A 21,614-nucleotide genomic window follows, 5' to 3' on the forward strand; every position below is an offset into this window, starting at 1 on the left:
TTGTAGCACATCTACAAAAATAACACTGATAGTGTGACGATATATGAGAGTGTCAACTGAATGCCTAAAATAATATGTACTTAAATAAATTAAACTGACAGTCTGCTGATGTGTTCATTAATGGTAAATTAAATCTTTCAAACACTGTCTTACACCTAATCAACAGATTAGCACTGTTAACAGGTTACTCAAAGTATGTTGAATATCTACAGGGAGGACCATCAATATAAAGTGTTACCAAAAAATGTTTTTTCCCCTTTTCATCTGGGTATGAGAAAATGTTTTTTTTTAATCCACCCCCTGCTGGTCAAAGCTGGAAAAGCATGCTAAATGTTAACGGGTTTTTGTTGTTGTTTAAACCCCAAAAAAAATTGTGGAAGGAAAAAACTTATGCTTTTGATGGCTAAAATTTTATAAGTTATGCTAGAAATAATATGTCAACTTTTTTTGGTGTGTATAACAGACAGAGAAAAATAAATAATGTGGAACTTTATACATTCAAAAGCATATATTAAAATGTTTTAATTCAGCTTGACCTTCAAGGCCTCTGTATAAACAAACTTAAATAATTGTCTAATTTCACTCGTGTTGTTTTATCGTGTAAAAGGCTACAGACACAAGCACAGGCTGAGTGGGACAACAAAATTGGCTCTGGCATTTTGGACCAGACTGGTCCACCACATTCAATAATGCACACCTTTATGGTCTTTTCTATGTCTTGAATGTACCAACTGTGTGACACTTTACCACATACCTTAAGCCATGCAGTGAGTAAATGGGAATCAGTGAGCATGGACGCATTTAATACTTCCAAAAATTGTCATTTATTAACACTATAAAAATGTATACTCTACAAAATGACTTATAAATAGCTGCTAGTGGTAAGGACATAATGCATTTGCCAAAAAATCAGTGCAAGTGTTTGCTTCCTAACCAACAGCCCTTGAAACACGCAGGTCTGCAACCTGATGGTTATCTTCTTTACTGACACATGGCTGGCCCAATCTTATCATGAAACACCTCCTCCCTTTGGCTGTGTGCTGGTGTGCTGTTTAATGTACAATAAATGCAATGTTATCTGTTACAATCTTCTGAGAAAATGCAAAGGAGGTGCAGAGAACCCGCAAGAAAAAAATAAACTTGCTCTTCAAGCAAACACTGCCAAATGTGCCAAAATTACAGACATGTTCGCCACAGCAGGGACTTCATTACCTCCCGTGGCAGACGACAGTGGTGGTGATGATGATGACGGTTCTGGCAGTGGCACTTACCGTGAACGGGAACATTTAGTAGGACCTGCAGTAAGCTGGACTGCTTTCAAAACACTTAGGCTATGTAATGAGCAGGCTAAAGCAGCCCAACCCTGAAAATCTGATAAAATGATAAAACATCAATAAAATAGTTTTGGCAAATTTTTTATAGCCAAGTAAGTTTGTATTGTCAATGCAGGTAAAATAAGCATTGAAGAGCAAGTTTATTTGCTGATATGATTGGGCTAGCCCTGTGTCAGTAAAGAAGATATCTAATGGGCCGCAGACCAGTCTGTTTCAAGGGCTGGTGGTTAGTAAACCAACCCTTGCGCTGATGTATTTTTGGGGGCAAATGCATTACGCAGGCAGGACCAACATGATAGGGGTTGGTGTTTAACAATGTGATTGGGCCAGCCCATTGTCAAATGGGCCGCTATTCTACTGGTTTTATGGGACGGTCAGATAAAAACATGTTGGGACTGTCGGCACAAATAGTACTTTGGCCCACCAGGAAAATACTTGGTATGTCAGATGGCCAGTCCATCCCTGGACAAAAACCATATGTCAAGTGGAACAGATTTATGGAGGATAATGTTTTATTGTGACGAATTACCTAAATTATTTCTCTGGTTTGGCTTTAAATTTAATAAAGTAATTCTTGTCTGAAAGTGTGAGTGATGTTTCCACACTGCAGCAAAGCTGAGGCTGAATTTCAAATGTCCTCCTACACCCTCTGAAGGGCACAGTGTAGGTCATAAAATAACTTGGCTTCAGCAATAAGCTCAATGTAGTTGTATAAAATAATTTCTGGGAGAAAAGTTCAAAGGTTTTGTGGGAGAGGAGAATATTGGACCAAATTGTGGGAGTCTTCTGGCTAGTACAGAATAGTTGGCAGCCCTGATTTAAGCCTAACCTAAATACTAATCACCTCAACTTTCGTACATTTGTAGGAAAATCTTTTAATGAAAATAAAAAAGAGGACAAAAAAGGAAGAAGAAGAAAATGAATTATGTCTTGAACTGCATTGTGCAAGATCACAAGATGTTCTGCTATGAGCTGTAAAAAAAAAAAAAAAGGCTTGGTGTCTTCATCTGATGGACATTATATGTATAATGCAAGTTTCTTCTTCACCAGGAATGCGTCATTCATTTTGCTGTAAATGAAATTAAAAATTAAAAAATGGATTATTAGAGAGAAAGAATACAAATTAAAAATAACAGATGTGCTATTATTAATTACACATTCCAATAAATTAACTTGATGTGGAAGTATGAACATGATCCCAGGTGAATGGCATTATGAATGGCATCTTGTGGTAAAACAGAGGTGCTTCATACCCAGATTTTGGCTCATTATTAAAAAAAAGATACTATAACAGAGACCTGAACTCTTGAGTAGCTGCAATATTGAGCAAGAGTGGGAAAACGTTTCCCTTTCAGAACTAAACCAATTGGTCTATTATGCAAAGTGTAAATTAAAAAACAAAATGCACTGATGTGCAAATAATTTAAAGGCAACATCTATGGTTGTGGGAAACTGCAGTTATTTCTTGTTTAATTTGTAAATTTTATTCACTGTTTGAATTACCACAGAAACTTTTTGTAACTCGAGTTGTTTAGTATTGTACTGTTTTCTGCATGTGTCTCCCAAAAATTTGGTAGGAGTGAGCTCCTACCAAAATAATCTAAAACAGCAAAAATAAGTGAGGATTACTATGGAGCAGAAATTAAGCAATATCCGCATCTCTTTTCATGATTTTCTAAATTTTAGGATCTCTGCTCTTTTTAAGTGAACTTAGCTAGCTGTTTCTAGCATGCAAACAGACTGGAGAGCTAGCAAACGGTGAGGAAATCTAAAAAAAAAAGTGTTACATCACAATAATGAATGTTGCATTTAAAACCTATATGTAATTGAAAATAGTACAAAAACATTATTTTACATGCTGAAATTGAGAAGGTTTATTGCTTTTTCAAAAAATATTTCCCCATTTTGAATTAGAAGTTAGTAACACATTCCAAAAACATTGGGACAGGGGCATGTTCACTAGTGTTGAATCGCCTCTTTTAACACCACTCTGTATGTGTTTGGGAACTGAGGAGACCAGTCGCTGTAGTTTTGAAAATTAAATGTTTTCTGACTCTTGCTTGTTACAGGATATATATTAATGCTCAACAGCTTGGGTCTTTGTAATAGTGTTTTTTGCTTCATAATGCACCAGCTGTTTTCAGTGGGTGACAGGTATAGACTTGTTTAGTCATGCTTGTTACAATAATAGAACCCTTTTTGGTGCCATACAGAACGGTGCTATAAGGGACCATCTACAGCACATTCTCCATCAATCTGAAGAACCTATTAATGATACACAGAACCCTTTTATAATACAAACGTTCTTTGAGTGCTCCAGGTTCTATATATCGTCATTTACTTTACTATAGAACCCTAATAGAACCATCATTTTTAACTGTGTACAGTACCCAAAGTTTTCATAAGATGAAATTAAAATGTTTTTAAAGACTGGCACCTTATTTGTGTGTCACGGGTACAATGAATATAAAAACATTTGAATTTCATCTTGCATATAATGAGAACGTTAAACCAGATCCTGTGGGAACAAGGTCCAGCAACTCTCATTGGGACCTTCTTATCTAGAACCTACAATACATGTGCTCCCATAAGAGGTGTTTGACCTTGATCCCACAGGATCTGGCTCAAATTAAGCAATGCACACACTCACAGACACACAAAATTATGAATAATTTACCAGTAACGCCCGTCCTCTTGTCTCTATAGGTAACAGGACAGTTCCAGCAACACACAGGCAGCATGCCAGTGAGAATGGAGACAAGGCTAACAAGACAGACTTAGACATCAAGACCTGACACACACACACAGAGTAAATTCAGATGAACACTTATAAATACACACTTCAAAGGTGCATTTTCAAAGACACAAAAATCCACAGAAGTACCTGGGCAATAAATGGAGCAATCATCCCTCCTATTCGACTGAATGAAGTGCAGAAACCCATTCCTAAAGAGCGCACGGATGTAGGATAAACCTATATGTAGAATAAACCTATTATGAAAAAAATATATAATACACACATACACACTATATATATATATACACATAACTGCCAAATATTGTGAAATCATGATTAATCACATTGTCCCTTCTTATGACAGAAGCTAAATGATTCAACGTAAGATCAACTGCGGAGTGACAGCCCCCATTGAGAGGGTCGTGCTTGGACTGGCTGAGACCCATGGAGGTAAGCTAGCATTTAGCAGTGTCACTTATTTCCATTTTCACCATATATTTTGACTAACATGCTCACTCCACGCACTTAGGCTAAGGAGTAGCATTTAGACCCTAGACATTTTATGTTTTATGTAGTTAAATTAAATGTTAAGTTAACTAAATGGAAAATTAAAATAAGTGGTGTTAATAGTTGTTGGGAAAAAAAAAAAAAAAATATATATATATATATATATATATATATATATAGTACTAGCAGGTATAAGAGCAGAGTCTATTCTGTGGTTGGTATGGTGTGCTACTAGAGAATTGTGTGCTCAAGTTAGATTTGGTTGTGAAGGTGTGGTAGGAAAGATAATTTTTTCAGGATACGTGAACTTTGGATTCATTATTATGGCAGCATTTGACGTACAAGAATTTTGTAGTGGTGATTTTTAGTACTTTGAGATTTCCTTGAAATGTAAAGTGCATTACTAATAAAATGTACAGACATTTTGAACATAATGACTTACATAAATTAAAAAAGGAACAGTTGGTTGTAGTGGCACAGTATTAAGAAATGGAGATTGACATCTATTGTAAGAAATCAGAAATAGATGAGGGGCTTACAGAATGGCTGGGTTTACCTGATCCGGTTAGGGAATGTAAAGAATGGGTAAAAGAACAAGAAAAGTGGAAGGAAAGGAAAGCTCATCAGACATGGATAGAGCAAGAGAGCATGTCAGTTTAGTTAGAGTGAGCTCAAATAGCGTTGGAGTAAGAGAAACTTAAAGCTACAAATCCTCAGCAGCAACGGAAGCACTTAAATCCTAGATTTTGTGAGGATAATGTGTTTTTTTTTTATTATTATTATTTTGAGAAAATAGCTAAAGAATTGTTTTGGCCAGAAGAAAAATGGCATTGCCTGGTTCAAAGTGTTTTGGTGGGAAAAGATTAGGAAGAATATGCTGCAGTAGATGTTACCCAGTCTAGAGAATATGAGAAAAGAGGTCTTGGTTTCCTATGAGATGGTACCAGAAGTTTATCATCAATAGTTTAGAGTTCTTCGTTAGAAGCAGGGTGATACATATATGGATATTGACCGACAACAGGAAGGTGGTTAGGAGCCTGTGAAGTATATACTTTTCAGGAATTAAGGCAGCTTATGTTAATGGAGAAGTTTAGGGCAAGGGTACCAAAGCACCTGGAAACATACCTCAATAATCAAGGGGTGTAAAAAGTGAAGAAGGCAGCTGATTTTTATGAGTTAGCTCATAAAGAGATTTCATGGAAAGGAAAGGTAACAGATAGAGAGGATGGTAGATCCTTTTTTGAGAGTCCTAAGTATATTGTGGCTGAATTTATGTTAGGGTGGCCACCAGGATAGCCTACTATCCCTGACGAGGATAGATAAGTTATATCCATCTCACACTGAGGTTATACATCATTACTGTCAGAGGCCTGGCCATATAAAATCAGGGTGTCTGGTCTTGGCTAAAAAGGTTTTGGCAAATGTGTAGCACTGGTTGTGTGTCAATCAGGAGTGAGGTTGAAGGATGCTTCCAGCCCAGTGCCTCATATATAAGGAGTCGGTTTCGGTTGGTTGCAGTTTCACCAGAGAAGGAGGCAGTATCAGTGACCATATCAAGGGATACTGGTGCTGTGTTGTCCCTGGTACTGGATAAAGTTCTGAACAGGCCTGTACCTGGTTCAGCTGGGACATTACTGAAATCTAATGTGATGTAGTGCAGTATGATGAACACAATTTCTAATAAAAGAAATTTGACTTTTTGGGACTTAATCTGCCGAAAGTTATCAGTGACCTCCCTTCACTCTGAGTTACTCTTCTCACCCCCAACCAAGAGATAGCACTCAGAGAGGATTGTAAACCACACTAAAGGCCACTCCAGGGACTGTTTATGGCACAAGGTCTTAAAGGCTCAAGCAGCTCTCCGCAAATGGATTTCAGATAGACACACAGATTCAGATAATATTCCACTTTGATTCAATGTCCTCTGACACATTTTAAACACTGTTAAAACTAAGAGAATCAGACATTCCTTAATTACTAAGTTTCTTATATGGTAAACAAGATTGCACTTGATTGCACAAGTTAATTCCAGTTGGACTATCAAAATTATTATCATTATCATAGCTGCACCTTGGAGAGGATTATGAAACAAAACCCATTCAAAAAAGTGAAGGAGATTCACAAAGAATGGACTGCTGCTGGAGTCAGTGCTTCAAGAACCACCATGCACAGCCTTGTGCAAGACATGGGTTTCAGCTGTCGCAATCCTTGTGTCAAGCCACACTTGAACAAGAGACAGCATCAGAAGCATATCGCCTGGTCTAAAGACAAAAAGGACTGGACTGCCGCTGACTGGTCCAAAGTTATGTCCTCTGATGAAAGTAAATTTTGCATTTCCTTTGGAAATCAAGGTCCCAGAGTCTGGAGGAAGAGAGGAAAGGCACAGAATCCATGTTGCTTGAGGTCCAGTGTAGTTTCCACAGTGATTATTTGGGGTACCATGTCATTAATCCATGTTTAATTTCCATTTTAGTAGTAATATTAGAAAGCTATAGTTTAAATCCAGCAAAGCTCAATGCCACTTTATTAAAGTATTAAAGAGACTTCAGACCTCTGACCTTCAAAGTGGTGACAAGAGCTTCAGGATCACTGACGAAGAAGACCACATGCTCCCTCAGAATGATCACCTTCTGAGGTGGTGTCTCTGAGCATATGCCCAAGAAAGACATGCATGGATGTGGCTCTTACACGGAGGAAGATCAGCAAGGAAGGAGAATCCCACATGCCCCTCAGAATGCCACCAGATCTGACGGAGTGGTCGCCATGTTCAAGGCTGTGTCTTTGACCAAATGCCAAATGGAAGAATAGGTGCAATGCTACAAGGCCTATGTCTACGAGAAGAAAGCCCAGCATGTCTGTGATGTTCTGCAAGCCAACTCCACTCCTCTCCAGGGATACATAAGGTCACATAGTTTAATTTCTTTCATAGCTCAGGTGCTATGAAATTGGGGTGAATTTTTATAGCCTGTGTCTGTGTGTTTTTTAGTTGTGGGTCATTGTTTGCAGTTAGTCTTCTGTCTATGCTTTGTGGTTCTGTGTTTGGTTCTTTTTATTGTGTTGTGTCCATGCATAGATACAAGGTAGGTGTTCCCAATCCAGTAATTGTTCTGTGTATATCAGTATATTTTCTCTCCACAGAATCTAACTAAAATTAATACAAACTCTTGTACCTCCAATTTGGAAACTAGAAAAAACAATTTACACAAAAAGTCCACTATACCGGGTCTCACCTCTGCAGTGTAAATATAAACCACATTAAAATACATTGAGACAAGCGAGCGGAGCAGGAAGAGCAGCAAGGTAAATCCAAACCTGTAGAAAAAAAACAAAAAACCAGAAACTCACCAATAGAACAGTAGAGGGTACTCTATGGCCAAATGTTTGTGGACACCTGCTCATTCAAGCCTTCACACTAGATGTTGGAACTTTTCTCTATGAATTTGATGTCATTCAGCTTTAAGAACAAACATGAGATCAATATTTGATTTTGAGTAATTATTTATAGATAACAAACATCCTCCAACTCATCTCAAACATACTTAATGGAGCTCCACCACTACAGAGACTCCGCCAATACAGAGATTATACACACTACGTTTTCACATTTGAAATGTCTGTGTCCACAATGGGTTCACCCATTAGTAAAGTAGTTGAATTCTAGTGGAAGAATTTTAACCGGTGTCTACAAACATACGGTGTAATAGAGGTAAATTAATACATTTCATCAATGTACAAATCATATATAAAACAGCCAATATTTTTCAAAACAATTCAAGCAGCTTTATTTACATAGTGGTGCAGACGTTCACCAGCATGAAGAAGATGGCCGAGAGAAGTAGCAAGATGACCATGCTGCACTTCCTGCCCACCACATTCAACAAGCCAATGTTCAAAGGGATGACTACAGAAAAACAACAAAAATAAAAATTCTTAAAAACACTTACAATAAAAATATAAATCAATCAACACTGTTACAAATTATAAATTCATTTATTCATTGTCTGTAACCACTTGTCCAGAAACTCCTATACCACCACACCAGCCCCCATTTGCTGGCAGCTTTGATATGACCACTGGGGAAAAGCCTCCTCTACTAAGATATGCCAGTGTCCAAACTGCCAGATTTGCTCCCTTCAAACACCACAGCTGCTCTGTATCCTGTGCATAACAGGGGAATCTGCACATTGGAACTGGCCCAAGCTCTGAACTTTTTGAAGGGACGAAGCAGCCAGCATCTGGCCATCCTTGCTCTTCTCCTGTTGTTCATGCTGTTTCTTCACCCCCTGGCATAGAGACTTGGTTTGGGGCTGAAGAGGGAGGCTTCTTGAACCATGTAGCTTGTGTGTCACTAGGCTTGGGTTGCACCAGAGGCCCAGCTTGTGGGCGTTTTCACACCTGTAGTTCATTTGTTCGGGTCCAAATAAGTTAAGAAGCTCGTAATCTTGGAGCGTTTTACCTTTGGTTTGTTTTCACGCACTGGAAATTCCAAGTGCACCAAAATGTGTCACCACATACCATGTGAGAATGTTATCACCACTGATTGGTCAGACCTGACTGAGGCACGAGCAAGAATGTAAACACAGGAAGAACGTCCAAGTTTTCACACGTGCCCAAGTGAGGCGAAGACTCTGTTTAGAGACATCGGAGTGGATTTATTTTTGTAGACAGCAGAATTTTTCATGCTTAGAGCCTCATTCAAGGGTTAAGGAATAAGGTAAATACCACTGCACTCACAGAGAGTGCCTGGTGACCACGTTGATTACTTGGGCTATGGTTGTTAAGGTTATGCTCTGAACAAAGAAGACTTTGAATAAATACTGAGGAGAGAAGGCTCTTCCCCCTCGCACACATTAAGCTTGCCAGAAAATGAAAGCTTGTGTAGTGGTATGGAAGCTTCTGAGGACTACACAGAAAGGTATAGCTAGTCAAGTCTTGTAGTACCCCTCTTTCCCATCCCACTGATTTGGCAGCAAACATTTACAATGCCATGAAACAAAAAGCAGAAGCTAAGATGCAACAATAGGAGTCTAGTGTGTTCTCCCCGTGTCTACATGTGTTCCCTCTGGGTGCTCTGGCTTCCTACCACAGTCCAAAAACAAACATTGGCAGGTGGATTAGATAAACAAGTGTCCATAGGTGTGAGTGTGAGTCTATGTCACCCTGCGAAGGTCCAGGGTGTAAACCTGCTTTGTGCATTGGGTTTGGATAAGCGGTTACTTACAATGAATGAATGAATGAATGAATTTTAAAGATTTATTTTACCGGCAGTGCAATGCAATGTATGTAAACTTATTTTAACTAAATAATACTTGAAACCCTAATAATAAATGCAGACTATGTATGTTTCAGCCAGTCAGATCTTAAATGAACACAGACACATAAAAGGAAGAATGGAGGAGAGTCACACACACTAGAGAGTCTCAGACTCGAGTCGCACTTAAGCAACTTAAACAGTGACTTCTGACTCAACTTGACACTCAACCTGGACTTGAGATTTGGGACTTGTGAACAATCTTTGTGTTAAGCAATTATTATTATTATATCTTTCATGTTTGTTTGGTGACCTGCGTTCTGTTCCCTCCCTGCCATGCACAATGTAGCTCATGGGCGCAGACACAGATATCAGCACTGATATTTGCTATGTCATCTGCAGCAAAGCGCATCCTACCGAATTAAAGGTACCATATTTCCATTCTTGGAATATCTTCCTCTACTTGGTGTTTATTAAAAATAAACAGCCTATTTAACAATAAATTAATATTCACTTGCAGTGATGTAGTCCAAACTGGTCCAAGGCCCCCTCAGCTCTCAGCCAAGTGCAATATATATACACACACACACACACACACATACATACATATACATATATATATATATATATATATATATATATATATATATATATATATATATTTTTTTTTTTTAGGTCTGGTGTTCTGTCATGGTTGTAGGGAAGATACAGGAGGTGAATGTACATGCAAGAAACACTTTACTTAAACAAAACGAAAATAAACACGAGCAGGACAGATATGTTTACAAACAGAGCTAAACCATCCACATAGAAATAACTGATCTGCTGTTACACGAGGTTCAAAGCATGCTGTATGAAAACCTCCTCTTTGAAGCTCAAAAACGTCAACCCCTGGGCGCATGGGCTGGAACAACTTTTAGATGTTTTCATGAAATAGTGTGGTCCTGTCAGGGTCAAACATATGTCTGGTAGAAAGTTAGCCCTAAACATAGACAGTGCTGTGCTTGCCAGAATGACATTTTAAAATGTAACCACCTGTCCTAACGACAGCACAGGCTTTTCTTATAACAGTCACATAGTTCTGATAACATACAGGGGTCTCTCATAACCATCAACTTATTTCAAGAAATTATTATTTTTAAGAAAAGGATCATCACTGACGTCAAACTACAAGTTTGCTCAAATGTTTGGCTTTTTTTCCCCCAAAAATCTCCAGTTTGCATACCAACTGTACATTTAAAACCAATGTGTAATCCCCCAAAACTTTTTCATTCGACTGTATCAGTTTCCACATTATTAAGAAAAAGTTCAGCATCCAGTTCCCAGACTTCCCAAACTTTCACTGTTTAATGTTAATTTAATTATATCATCAAAACTTGTGGACACATCCTTGGCTCTCTGAAAAAAATGTTTACTTGACCATGTAAAAGTTGTGTTAATCGTATCAAACTCCTACCAGAATATCTCAATTCTATGTGAAAATTAAACTCAGTGTTATTAAAATGTGGACGTTCATTAACCAAAGAACAGGTTTTAAATGAACTAATCATCCTCAAGGTTGAAGAACATGCAGCAAAAATGATCCCCGTTACTCAGATGATGATCACTGTAAAAATCCAATGGATTTTCTGGACACTGGCCCTCTAGGCACTGTTCACGTGATACATATTCGTCATCGCTGAAACCATTGGCTCTTGGATGTTTTCATCCTCAATGTCTGATAACTCATGATCTGTAATTGGACTTAGTCACATGGATTTCTAAGTATAACAATCTATTTCTGAGCAGGTGATGAACTCTGACACGTTAATAATGACACTTCTTCAAGGAGCGTCTTCAGAAGATCTAAAAAAATATGTAATACTGGGTACGCTGGGTCTTGATGGACGAATCTCATCCATACATATATCATTATCACTATCCAATCCCTCCGATTCTTTTCCAGGTTGGTGGCTGAGGTGAGGGAACGTGGGTAGCAGGCATATGTAAGACCACTGGAGATGTTAGGGGATTTGTAGTCAAGTCTGCCACATCCCTGCTTGTGCAGTCCGGCATTAGGGGCTGGAAACTAAGGGCAGCTGTGATGAAGTTATCAGAAACAGCTGAAAGGTCTAGTCAGTGGTTGTGGATAAGAAGAACACAGAAAAGTTGGGAAAATGCACTGTAGAGGTGCTGTTGTGATGGTTGGTACTGTAGCACGTAAAGATCACATGGAACTGGTGGCACTGAGCATGCATTAACGGTGCCAGTGGGGCTAGGTACAGCCTTAGTCACCAGGGAGGCCAGTGTGGATTTACATCTATTGATGGTTAAGGGAAAGGACTGTAAAGCTGGCTTGGAGTGGACTGGGTCTGGGACACCAGACTTCACTGTTGAGTCTTCTAGAGGTGTTATGGGCTTAACCCTCCTTGTATGTTATGGGTCATATTGACCAGTTTTAAAGTTTGGTGATCTAGGAAAAATAGTTAAAAGTATTTTTTCAGTATGAAACTTCTTCTGCTTGCCTTAATTAGCGTAATCAACATATAATATTAAAATGGTTCATCTCACATATTTGTAACCACCCCCTGCATGTTTATATCACATAAATAATGCTTGGGTCAATTTGACCCAACAGTCAAACTGCAGGTAAAAAAGTGTCAAAAATGTCAGAGTATTTCTTTGTTTGCAACTGTGAGACATACTTCACCTGGATCACACACACACACACACATACGTGTAGATGACTTTTGACATGAACCATTTATGTTCTCTTGGGAAAACTCCACCCATATTCAGTGGATACATAACAGGGGAGGGGCAAAACATAAATTCTCTGCATGGGAATCCTACCAACATTTCACTATGTCAGGCAGACCTTTACAAAATGAGCAGCCGAAGGAAAAGGATGACAGTCCAGTAGGCTCTGGAAGTCATCATTTATCATGACAGTGAAATAGAGAAGGATGTGTCTGATGTCGAAGACTATCTTGAGCTAAATTCTGATTCTAATGATTCTGATCTTGGGGTGACACTCACATATGATTCTGATCATCTCCGGTTTCCTCCCATGGTCCAAAAATAAACGACCCACCGCGACCCTGAATTGGATAAGCGGTTACACAAAATGAATGAATGACAAATCCTCCGGGGTCTCCGGTTTCCTCCCACAGTCCCACAGTATGTTGGCTTCTCTCATAACTGTCCTGGTGTGTGAGTGAATGAGTGTGTATGTGAAAGAATGTGTCTGTGTGAGTGTATGTGTATGTGCCCAGATATGGATTGGCGCTCTATCCTGGGTGAAACCCTAGTTCTCCAGGTGGATGGTCATTCCTGGTTGAGAACACATTGTGCGCGTTTGGCTGCCGCTTCTTGCCAGTGTGTGTGTGTGGATTGAATGTTGAGTGTTGATTGTAAAGCGTCCTTGGGTTTCTAGAAAGGCGCTGTATAAGTGTAAAGTCAAATAAAACACATTTAGATGCATATTTGGGGCTCCTCATCCTGGCAGGTGTGTACAAGTCAAAGGTTGAATCAACAGCCAGTCTTTCAAATATAATAAAGTAGAGCAACATTAAAAGAAAGTTGTATTTTTTTTATGCAAAATGAGTGAATTATCCTAATTGTACCATTACCTGTTAGAGGTAAGGAACACCACTGCACTAAATATTGATAGAATAATTAGTAATGGAGTTAGTAATGAAATATTCACACTGCTTGTTAGGATTTTTTTGGTTTCAGACATCTTTTGGATAATTAAACATGCACCGGGTCAAATTGACCCGGGAACCATTGCTGTTCCTGACAAATGAACATAAAAGGAGGTTTAATTCACTGAAAAACTGACGAAGGGAGGTGCCTACCTGATGACCCTTGTGAAGAGCTAGTGATGCAGTGGGTGGTCTGGGTACTCAAATGTTGGGCTCAATGATTAACTATAGATGTTAAGGGTAGCTGGTTGCTGATCGGATCATAAATGATGCAACCATAGGGTGTAGCTGCAGGATTGGAACAAGGAAAATTGTGTGGCTGTTGGTAGGAAGAGTGTGGGGTGGGCCCTGTGTGAAGCTCTAAAGGATTGGCATAGAATATTTTACATCTTACCTTGTGTATTATTATTATTATTATTATTATAGTTGCTACTTTAACTTCAACTCTCTCCAACTCAAAATCCACACTGTCCATATGTTCCTTAAATGTGAGTGCCTGTCCTTCTCCTCTGAACTATGAACCCTCAAAATCATGGGGTTTTTAAAGGCAGGGTCAAACCCTAACACATGGAAAAGCGCACACAAACATTTATTCTTTTTAACCTGGACTTGCTCCTCAAAGACGTGAAAGTTGACGTCAAAGACATGACATGTACTCGGAAAAAAATTACTTGTGACACACACACACACACACACACACATATATATTTCATGGGGTTGTCATGTCAAGTTGCCAGTTCATTTTGACTGGTTTAAACTCTCATTAGCCCACACATCACAGTAAAGCCCACATTTTGTGTGGTCCATTTAATTTTTGACCTGGCATGTGAAGTAATTTACATATTCTTTCTGAAAATGTCAATGCTTGGAAGGCTTTTTTCTATTTTATTTTCCTATTCTATGATTTTTATGATTTTTATGCACAGCCAAAAATAAAGATGCTTTTGTAGAAACAGACATACATGAAGATGACTCATCTGAACCTTTTACTAGCTCTTTCTGGATCTGCAAATAGATGGAACGAGTTTGTTCTATTTTTTTGCCAAACCAAACCTTTATTTTATTTTATTTTTTTAATAAAGTGGGATAGGAGTTTACATCCAGTCATTTTTTTTTACTTTGGAGGAAAAGTAAGGAAACAAAATTGTGATCCTCTTACCTGTTGACCAGCTTTAACATTGATTACTTTAAATATTAAAAAATTATTTAAATATGGTTAAATACATAGATATATATAAATATAGACAGAAAATTATCTTGGGATCCTCTTATTATTTTTGGTCATGCCCCCAGTTTAAGAACAGCTGATCTAGATTACAGTCAGTGGTGTACAAAAGAATAATAAATTACTTCTTTTTATACTAAATTAATTATTTCCCCTTATACCAATATTATATTAAAATACAGGCAGACAGTGACACCAGTATTAAACAAAAGAACTTGTGTTTAGATGGCACTTACGTGCTACCTCTCCTAGGCAGCTGATGAGGAGGGTCTGGTAGTCAGCCTTGTTGAATGGAATGCAGTAACACAGTGCCTCCTCCTGGTTGTATTTGATGTCATGTTCCACATTAGCATCAGTCACACACAGTAGGTTCTTTTCCAGGAGCTCTGAGCTGCTCAGGACTGAGCCATAATAGCAAAATGAGGCCACAAACCTGAAGAAAACAAGTCACTGACAACTGAATGTTCTGATTTAGTATTGACTGTAGGTCAGTCATGCCAATTTTTCAAGGAAATAACAGCGATCAGTCTTTAATTATAACTGGAGGTCAGTTTAGCTACTGCTTGAGTATAGTTTTAGTATTAGGGCAAGGGTTGGTCTTTAAAAAGACATTTTCAGTGTTGTGGCCATAATGTAGTTCCAAAACAGTAACTGTTACAGAAAAATGAAAAACATATTTCGCTGGAAGAAAACTCAGCAAATCTACACAATTTTCACAGTTTTAACAATCTCTATTGAAGCCCTGAAGTGTACTATAAAAAAGTGCATGAATGGGCTTCATTCTACTTCTTTCTAGCATCATCTTGCTATCAAAAAACATGATTTTTTTTCTACTAGCGAGCTGAGTCAGAAGGGTGAAATATACAAAAGAATACTTGCTAACATCTAGCACCAGGAGCATGAAAAGCACCATTTTTTTCATAAGGTAAAGATCACCCGCACCTAGGGATGGGACCAGCCAATACCAGGCATTTTCCCGGTGAGTGGATGTGCTACTTTGGTTGACAGTCCCAACATATTTTTTTATCTGAACAGCCCATAAAACCAGTAGATCAGTGGCCTGTGTCAATCACATTGTTAAAAACCCACAACTGATAAAACATGTAAAACAATAAAATACACTTTTGTTACTGTTTTGTTAAGTATGAGTGCTAAGCAGGGGATGGGGAGGGGAGTGACAGGCGGCAGATTTTGTATTATACTCTGCAGTCGAAACATTGGCTCCAGCAGAGTGGGCCGATTCTGTAATAAACTCAGCAGCCAGCACTTCGGAACAGGTGGTGAAGGCTGATTCTGTATTTTACTTGACAGCTAGATGTGGTTAACATAAAACCAGCCCCAAACGCTGGGCACGGCAGTTGAAGTTTGGGAACCACTGGTAAAACCTATGTGAGGGTGGGGGGAGGGGCCCATGGCAAATACTGTACCTGGGGCCGAAAAATTTGGTGCTAGGCCCCTGCATAGATGAGACATAATTATTCTGCTTTTCTCTTTGATTATAATATATATATATATATATATATATATATATATATATATATATATATATATAAAATTAAGAACAGCTAAACAATTTGTCTCACCTGTGGCTGTATTATGGCCAACTTACTTGCTTGTATCTGTAGAGTTAGACTGCTGGTACAGCATGCTAATTAGTACCTAGCCCCTCAGAATTTTTCTCATTTTCCACTTAAGCCTGAAGGGACAGTAGAAAAAAATTGGCTGGTCAAATCTGGTGTAACAAGCTAAATGTTTCAGTATATTTTACCCTTCTGGCTCACCTCACTAAGAGGAAAACAAATTGAGGGAGAATTTTTTTCATGGTCTTTGATGACTAAAATTCAACTGTTTTTCATGTGTTTTACAGGCAGAAATATAATAATATTATAAATATATTATATATAAATAAATAATGTGGAACTTAGACCCAGGAATGCATTTCTATGTTTTTTTCACAGTATCCTTAGGGCTTCTGTAAATCTCACAAAGAATAATCCAGGAAAAATGCGTGCAATGTTACCAAGAGTACCACAGCAGCAGGGATGTTCTCCTGAAGGCTGGACTGATGAGGGTAACAGCTTTTCCTCTCTCTGTCTGAAAACACCCAACACAGGTGGATACAGAATAATGGATATGTATCTGTGTGTGTGTGTGTGTGTGTGTGTGTTTATATATTAAAGGAAGTGAGCTCACCACTACAGATTCCCGTAGCTCTCCCTCTGGCAAATTAGCTCCGTTCATCTGAGCAATCCGTTGTAATGTAGCAACAGCACCTTGTACATTACCTGCAGAGACCTGGAACCTTGCTGACTCAGGGATGAACTTAAATACAAAAAAAGCATTAATGATAAATATGTCTAGTTATTAATCTTTAATTAATGTGCATAGTTTGACAGTTTAAATAAAAATTGTTAGCTATTTGAAATTGAATAAAGTAATGAATATGCCAAGTGAAGTAGCTCATAACATTAGGTTTTTATACTTTTTATAATGCTCATAATCTGCCAAAAACAATGTACATTTTAGGGCAGTATTGGGGTAGAATGGTCTTTTCTAGGATATTCTAAATGAGTACCTGTTGTTTGTTCCATGTCATTACATGATTACTACATAATACTATGAAGGTGAAAGAGTGAAAATTAGTATAATAGAATGAACCGAGTTACTTAAAGTGCTGCCATATGTTTCAAACTGCCACAAACACAGCATCACAGAGCTTCTCAACATGCATTGAGGAGAACATGATCTGCTGATTCAGCACTAACTAGTAGACTTCTGGAATAGGTTGGGACACCCAGAGAATGCGAGGCAATTAATGCCCTTTGAACTCAAGGTAACAGATGACTGGCATCACCACTGAAATCATGATATTCATGATAAAAGGGCCAACACTTCCGTGCCATTATTTAATTTTGCAAACTTTTTGTAACAAGCTCTTGACTTTACAAATGTGTGTTTAAGGGAATTTCATTTCACAACGAATTATTCAAATGCTTTGACAACTTTTGCAACTGAGACTTTGTTTTTGCCTGTTTTTGGTTTTCTGTGGGAGTTTTTTCTTTGGAAGAATCTTCTTCACTATGCTTGCATTCTCATTTTAAATATAAACTCTGCTCAGCTGAACAGCTTTAGAACCAGACTTTTAAAATAACATTTTAAAAATTATATTTCAGAGTAATATCTGCCACATGTCACAGGTCTGTGAGGAAGAAAGTGAGTTTTTTAAGGTAGAAATAGAGTTGACTCATGCCAATTTAAACAAAATTCTCCTCAAAATCTTATATATTTTAAAATATATATAAATAACCAATATTTGACATTTTTCAAGTTTACTAGACTAAAACTAGATTAGAATATTTTAGCAATCATTGGCCAAAATTAACTACAATTAACAATAAATTAATGACTAAAATGAGAATAATACACGTTTTAGTCAAAATAATAAAACTAAATCAAAATCAGCTGCCAAAATTAACACTGCATTATAACAATGTAAAACCCTGATGCATGTGGATGTTACAAACATTTAAGTGTATGTTTGTCATTTCTGATATTATTTTATGTTAAGTAGTGATTTATGATCCATTCATCCTGTAATTTATTCATTTATTTATTCATTATATCTTGTGTAATTGCTTCAACATAATCAGTGTTTGATAGTTTCAGGCCCACCTGGAATCACTGGGTGCAAGGCAGTAACACACCCTGTAGAAGGCACAAATCTATCACAGGGCCATGTGTTTTCTGAAGCACTCTTAGCATAGCCAATTCTGCGAGTTTTTAATGACAGTTTATGCATTTTATTTTTGCTAACTCAATTATATACACATTCTGTACATGCAATGAGAAAAATTTTATTTTCACCATCTTGAGCAATATATTTCATCAAATCTAGCTGATACAAACATTTAAAAAATTACCTGGAAGAGTCCTATAAGTATGAGTCCAGGGATGACAGACAGTCGAATCATCCACCGCCATCCTAATGTGGGCACTACACTCATGCCAAGAATAATGATAAGCAAAGAACCCACCATCCAGAAGACCTACCAAAATGTACAGGAAGAGGTTTAACATAAGTGTGTAGAATTTCTCTATGAAATGAAAGCACTGCTTTATCATGCCTCTGATTGCACACTCACTGAGGCAAGAGGAAGCAGGATTGCTCTGTGTTTGGCAGGAATGAACTCAGTCTTCAGAACAAACCTTTAAGCAGCACAGAACATAGTCTGGTTTAGACATTTATGACACATTATAACACACAAAAATCTTCCCTGAATGTAAAAGGAATTGTGGAGACTAGTTTAATGATAGTATAATTTGTTTGTTGTGCATGTTTTATGTTTGTACCCCTGTGATGTGGCTGCTATTCCACAGCCTACCATGCTACGCAGGAAAATAAACCAGATGTAAGATGGTGCAAATGATGTGAGCATAGAGAAATATGCAGCCCACACAAAGCCTCCAAACAATACCTGCATGTACATAATAATAAAAAAAAAATCACAACCATGAACATGCATATAAATATATACACAAAATATCCAGGCACTATGACTGAGTCTACACTAATGTATCTTTAACATGAAATATCATTCATACAAACGATGCATGTTTCAAAACATTTGGTGAACACTAACCATTAAAAATGCGAGAACACCTAGCTTTTCAAAATGGTTTCCTTACAGGATTTCTTCATCAATATACTATAACAACCTACATCCAGAAAAGATGGGGCACTGAGCAAACTAAGTAAAAACAGAATGGAAACATGTGCAAATCTTATAAACACTAAATTCAATTCAAAATACAACAAAGACAATATTTCGGATGAAACTGGGAAATTTTATTGTTTTTTTAAATCATATTTGCCCATTTGGAATTTGATGATTGATGATTTGATTTGGAAACTAACAACTGGTTATAAAATACAATCAATCAATAAATGTAAGTACAAACCGGATTCCAAAAAAGTTGGGACACTAAACAAATTGTGAATAAAAATTGAATGCAATGATGTGGAGATGGCAAATGTCAATATTTTATACGTAAAATATTGCGCAGAAAGATAGTGCAGCGATACCAGAATGGTGTTATCCAGCGTAAAATAGCAAAGACTTAAGTTATCATCATCAACCATGCATAACATCATCAAAAGATTCAGAGAATCTGGAACAATTGCTGTGCCATCCGCCGTTGCCAGCTGAAACTCTACAGTGCAAAGAGGAAGCCATTTCTAAGCAAGCTCCACAAGCTCAGATGTTTGCACTGGGCCAGGGGTCTTTTAAAATGGAGTGTGGCAAAATGGAAGACTGTTCTGTGGTCAGATGAGTCACGATTTGAAGTTCTTTATGGAACACTGGGACGCCATGTCATCCGGACCAGAGAGGACAAGGATAACCCAAGTTGTTATCAATGCTCCGTTCAGAAGCCTGCATCACTGATGGTATGGGGTTGCATGAGTGCTTGTGGCATGGGCAGCTTGCATGTCTGGAAAGGCACCATTAATGCAGAGAACTATGTTCAGGTTCTAGAACAACATATGCTCCCATCTAGACGTCATCTCTTTCAGGGAAGAGAACATATAGAGAACATTTGGCGCATCATAAAGAGGAACGTGCGACAAAGAAGGCCCAAGACGATTGAACAGTTAGAGGCCTGTATTAGACATGAATGGGAGAGCATTCCTATTTCTAAACTTGAGAAACTGGTCTCCTCTGTCCCCAGACGTCTGTTGAGTGTTGTAAGAAGAAGGGGGGATGCCACACAGTGGTAAAAAAATGGCCTTGTCCCAACTTTTTTGGGATTTGTTGATGCCATGAAAATATATATTTTTCCCTTAAAATGATACATTCTCTCGGTTTAAACTTTTGATCTGAGATTTGTGTTATATGCTGAATATAATATTAGATGTTGGCACCTCCACATCATTGCATTTCGTTTTCGGTTTCCCAATTTGTTTAGTGTCCCAACTTTTTTGGAATTCGGTTTGTAAACTAATTGTCCACAGGTAAGTGATTTGGCTGGGTTTAAAAAGAACATCTCAGAGAGGCTGATATTTTCAGAAGTGAAGGACTGCATGAGCAAACAGGGAAATAATTCAAGGATAATGTTTCTCAACTTTAATTAGTAAAGAACTTGAGAATTATGTGTCACACATAATATTATTAAACGTTTCTGAGAATCTGGAAATACATAAGGGACAAAGTCCAAAACAAACATCAGCTGGCTGTGGTCTTCGGGCCATCATGTCACTTAATTAAAAAACAGTCAAGTTTCTGTAGTGCAGGGGTCAGCAACCTGCGGCTCTTTGATCCCTCTGATGCGACTCAGCTTTTGAAAATAATTAATGAGTATTTAATTAAAATGTATTTTATTTTAGTTCGTTCATTTTCAAAATGTAATTCTATGAAGATTATGGCGATATTTTAATATTTAAAATATTTTGTCACTCTTAATACACGTCACAACTTCCAATGTGCGACACCCGCCAGTGTGCAGTTTCTTGAACTTTTTGACAGCTGACTGCACGGCCCCAGTAAAAGGATGACGGCACGCAAAGACAGGACAGCATTTTTGTTTGCTGCCAGTGGATAATTTAAGTTCGATGTTTTTTTCCCATTACTACAAGGACTCAAATAGACAATGAGTATTTTACTTAACCGTCAACACAGAGTTAAACATGTTTTGTTGCATGCAGAAATGTTATTACATTTTCTCTGCAGTTGTTCACTGATTTCATAAATGTAACACAGTATAGTTTGTTTATACTTAGCACAAAGGCAAAAAAAACCCTGTTATATGCAGTGTTATTTCATTTAGAATTTCAAAGGGGTTTTGTGGCTCCCAATGTTTTCTTTACTGTGTGAAACGG

General features: G+C 37.8%; 1 protein-coding gene across 4 annotated transcripts in view; it reads right to left on the minus strand.

Annotated features, from left to right (window-relative positions):
- Positions 1 to 813: 813 nt before the first annotated feature.
- Positions 814 to 21,614, minus strand: part of LOC136678854 (putative transporter SVOPL) — a 28,252-nt gene continuing 7,451 nt past the window's right edge. For 3 of the 4 annotated variants that reach the window (XM_066657020.1, XM_066657018.1, XM_066657019.1), the window contains 11 exons: positions 19,091 to 19,215; positions 18,883 to 18,946; positions 18,661 to 18,786; positions 16,934 to 17,062; positions 16,761 to 16,834; positions 14,977 to 15,173; positions 8,368 to 8,479; positions 7,809 to 7,890; positions 4,219 to 4,308; positions 4,012 to 4,125; positions 814 to 2,403 (listed from right to left, as the gene is read on the minus strand). In XM_066657020.1, coding sequence (XP_066513117.1) covers positions 2,392 to 2,403; positions 4,012 to 4,125; positions 4,219 to 4,308; positions 7,809 to 7,890; positions 8,368 to 8,479; positions 14,977 to 15,173; positions 16,761 to 16,834; positions 16,934 to 17,062; positions 18,661 to 18,786; positions 18,883 to 18,946; positions 19,091 to 19,215 — 1,125 coding nt within the window. In that variant the 3' untranslated portion in view covers positions 814 to 2,391. The remainder of the gene's footprint in view (positions 2,404 to 4,011; positions 4,126 to 4,218; positions 4,309 to 7,808; positions 7,891 to 8,367; positions 8,480 to 14,976; positions 15,174 to 16,760; positions 16,835 to 16,933; positions 17,063 to 18,660; positions 18,787 to 18,882; positions 18,947 to 19,090; positions 19,216 to 21,614) is intronic. The other variant, XR_010796499.1, reaches the window with a different exon arrangement.

This window comes from Hoplias malabaricus, chromosome Y (genome assembly GCF_029633855.1).
Source record: "Hoplias malabaricus isolate fHopMal1 chromosome Y, fHopMal1.hap1, whole genome shotgun sequence".
Classification (NCBI taxonomy): Eukaryota; Metazoa; Chordata; class Actinopteri; order Characiformes; family Erythrinidae; genus Hoplias; species Hoplias malabaricus.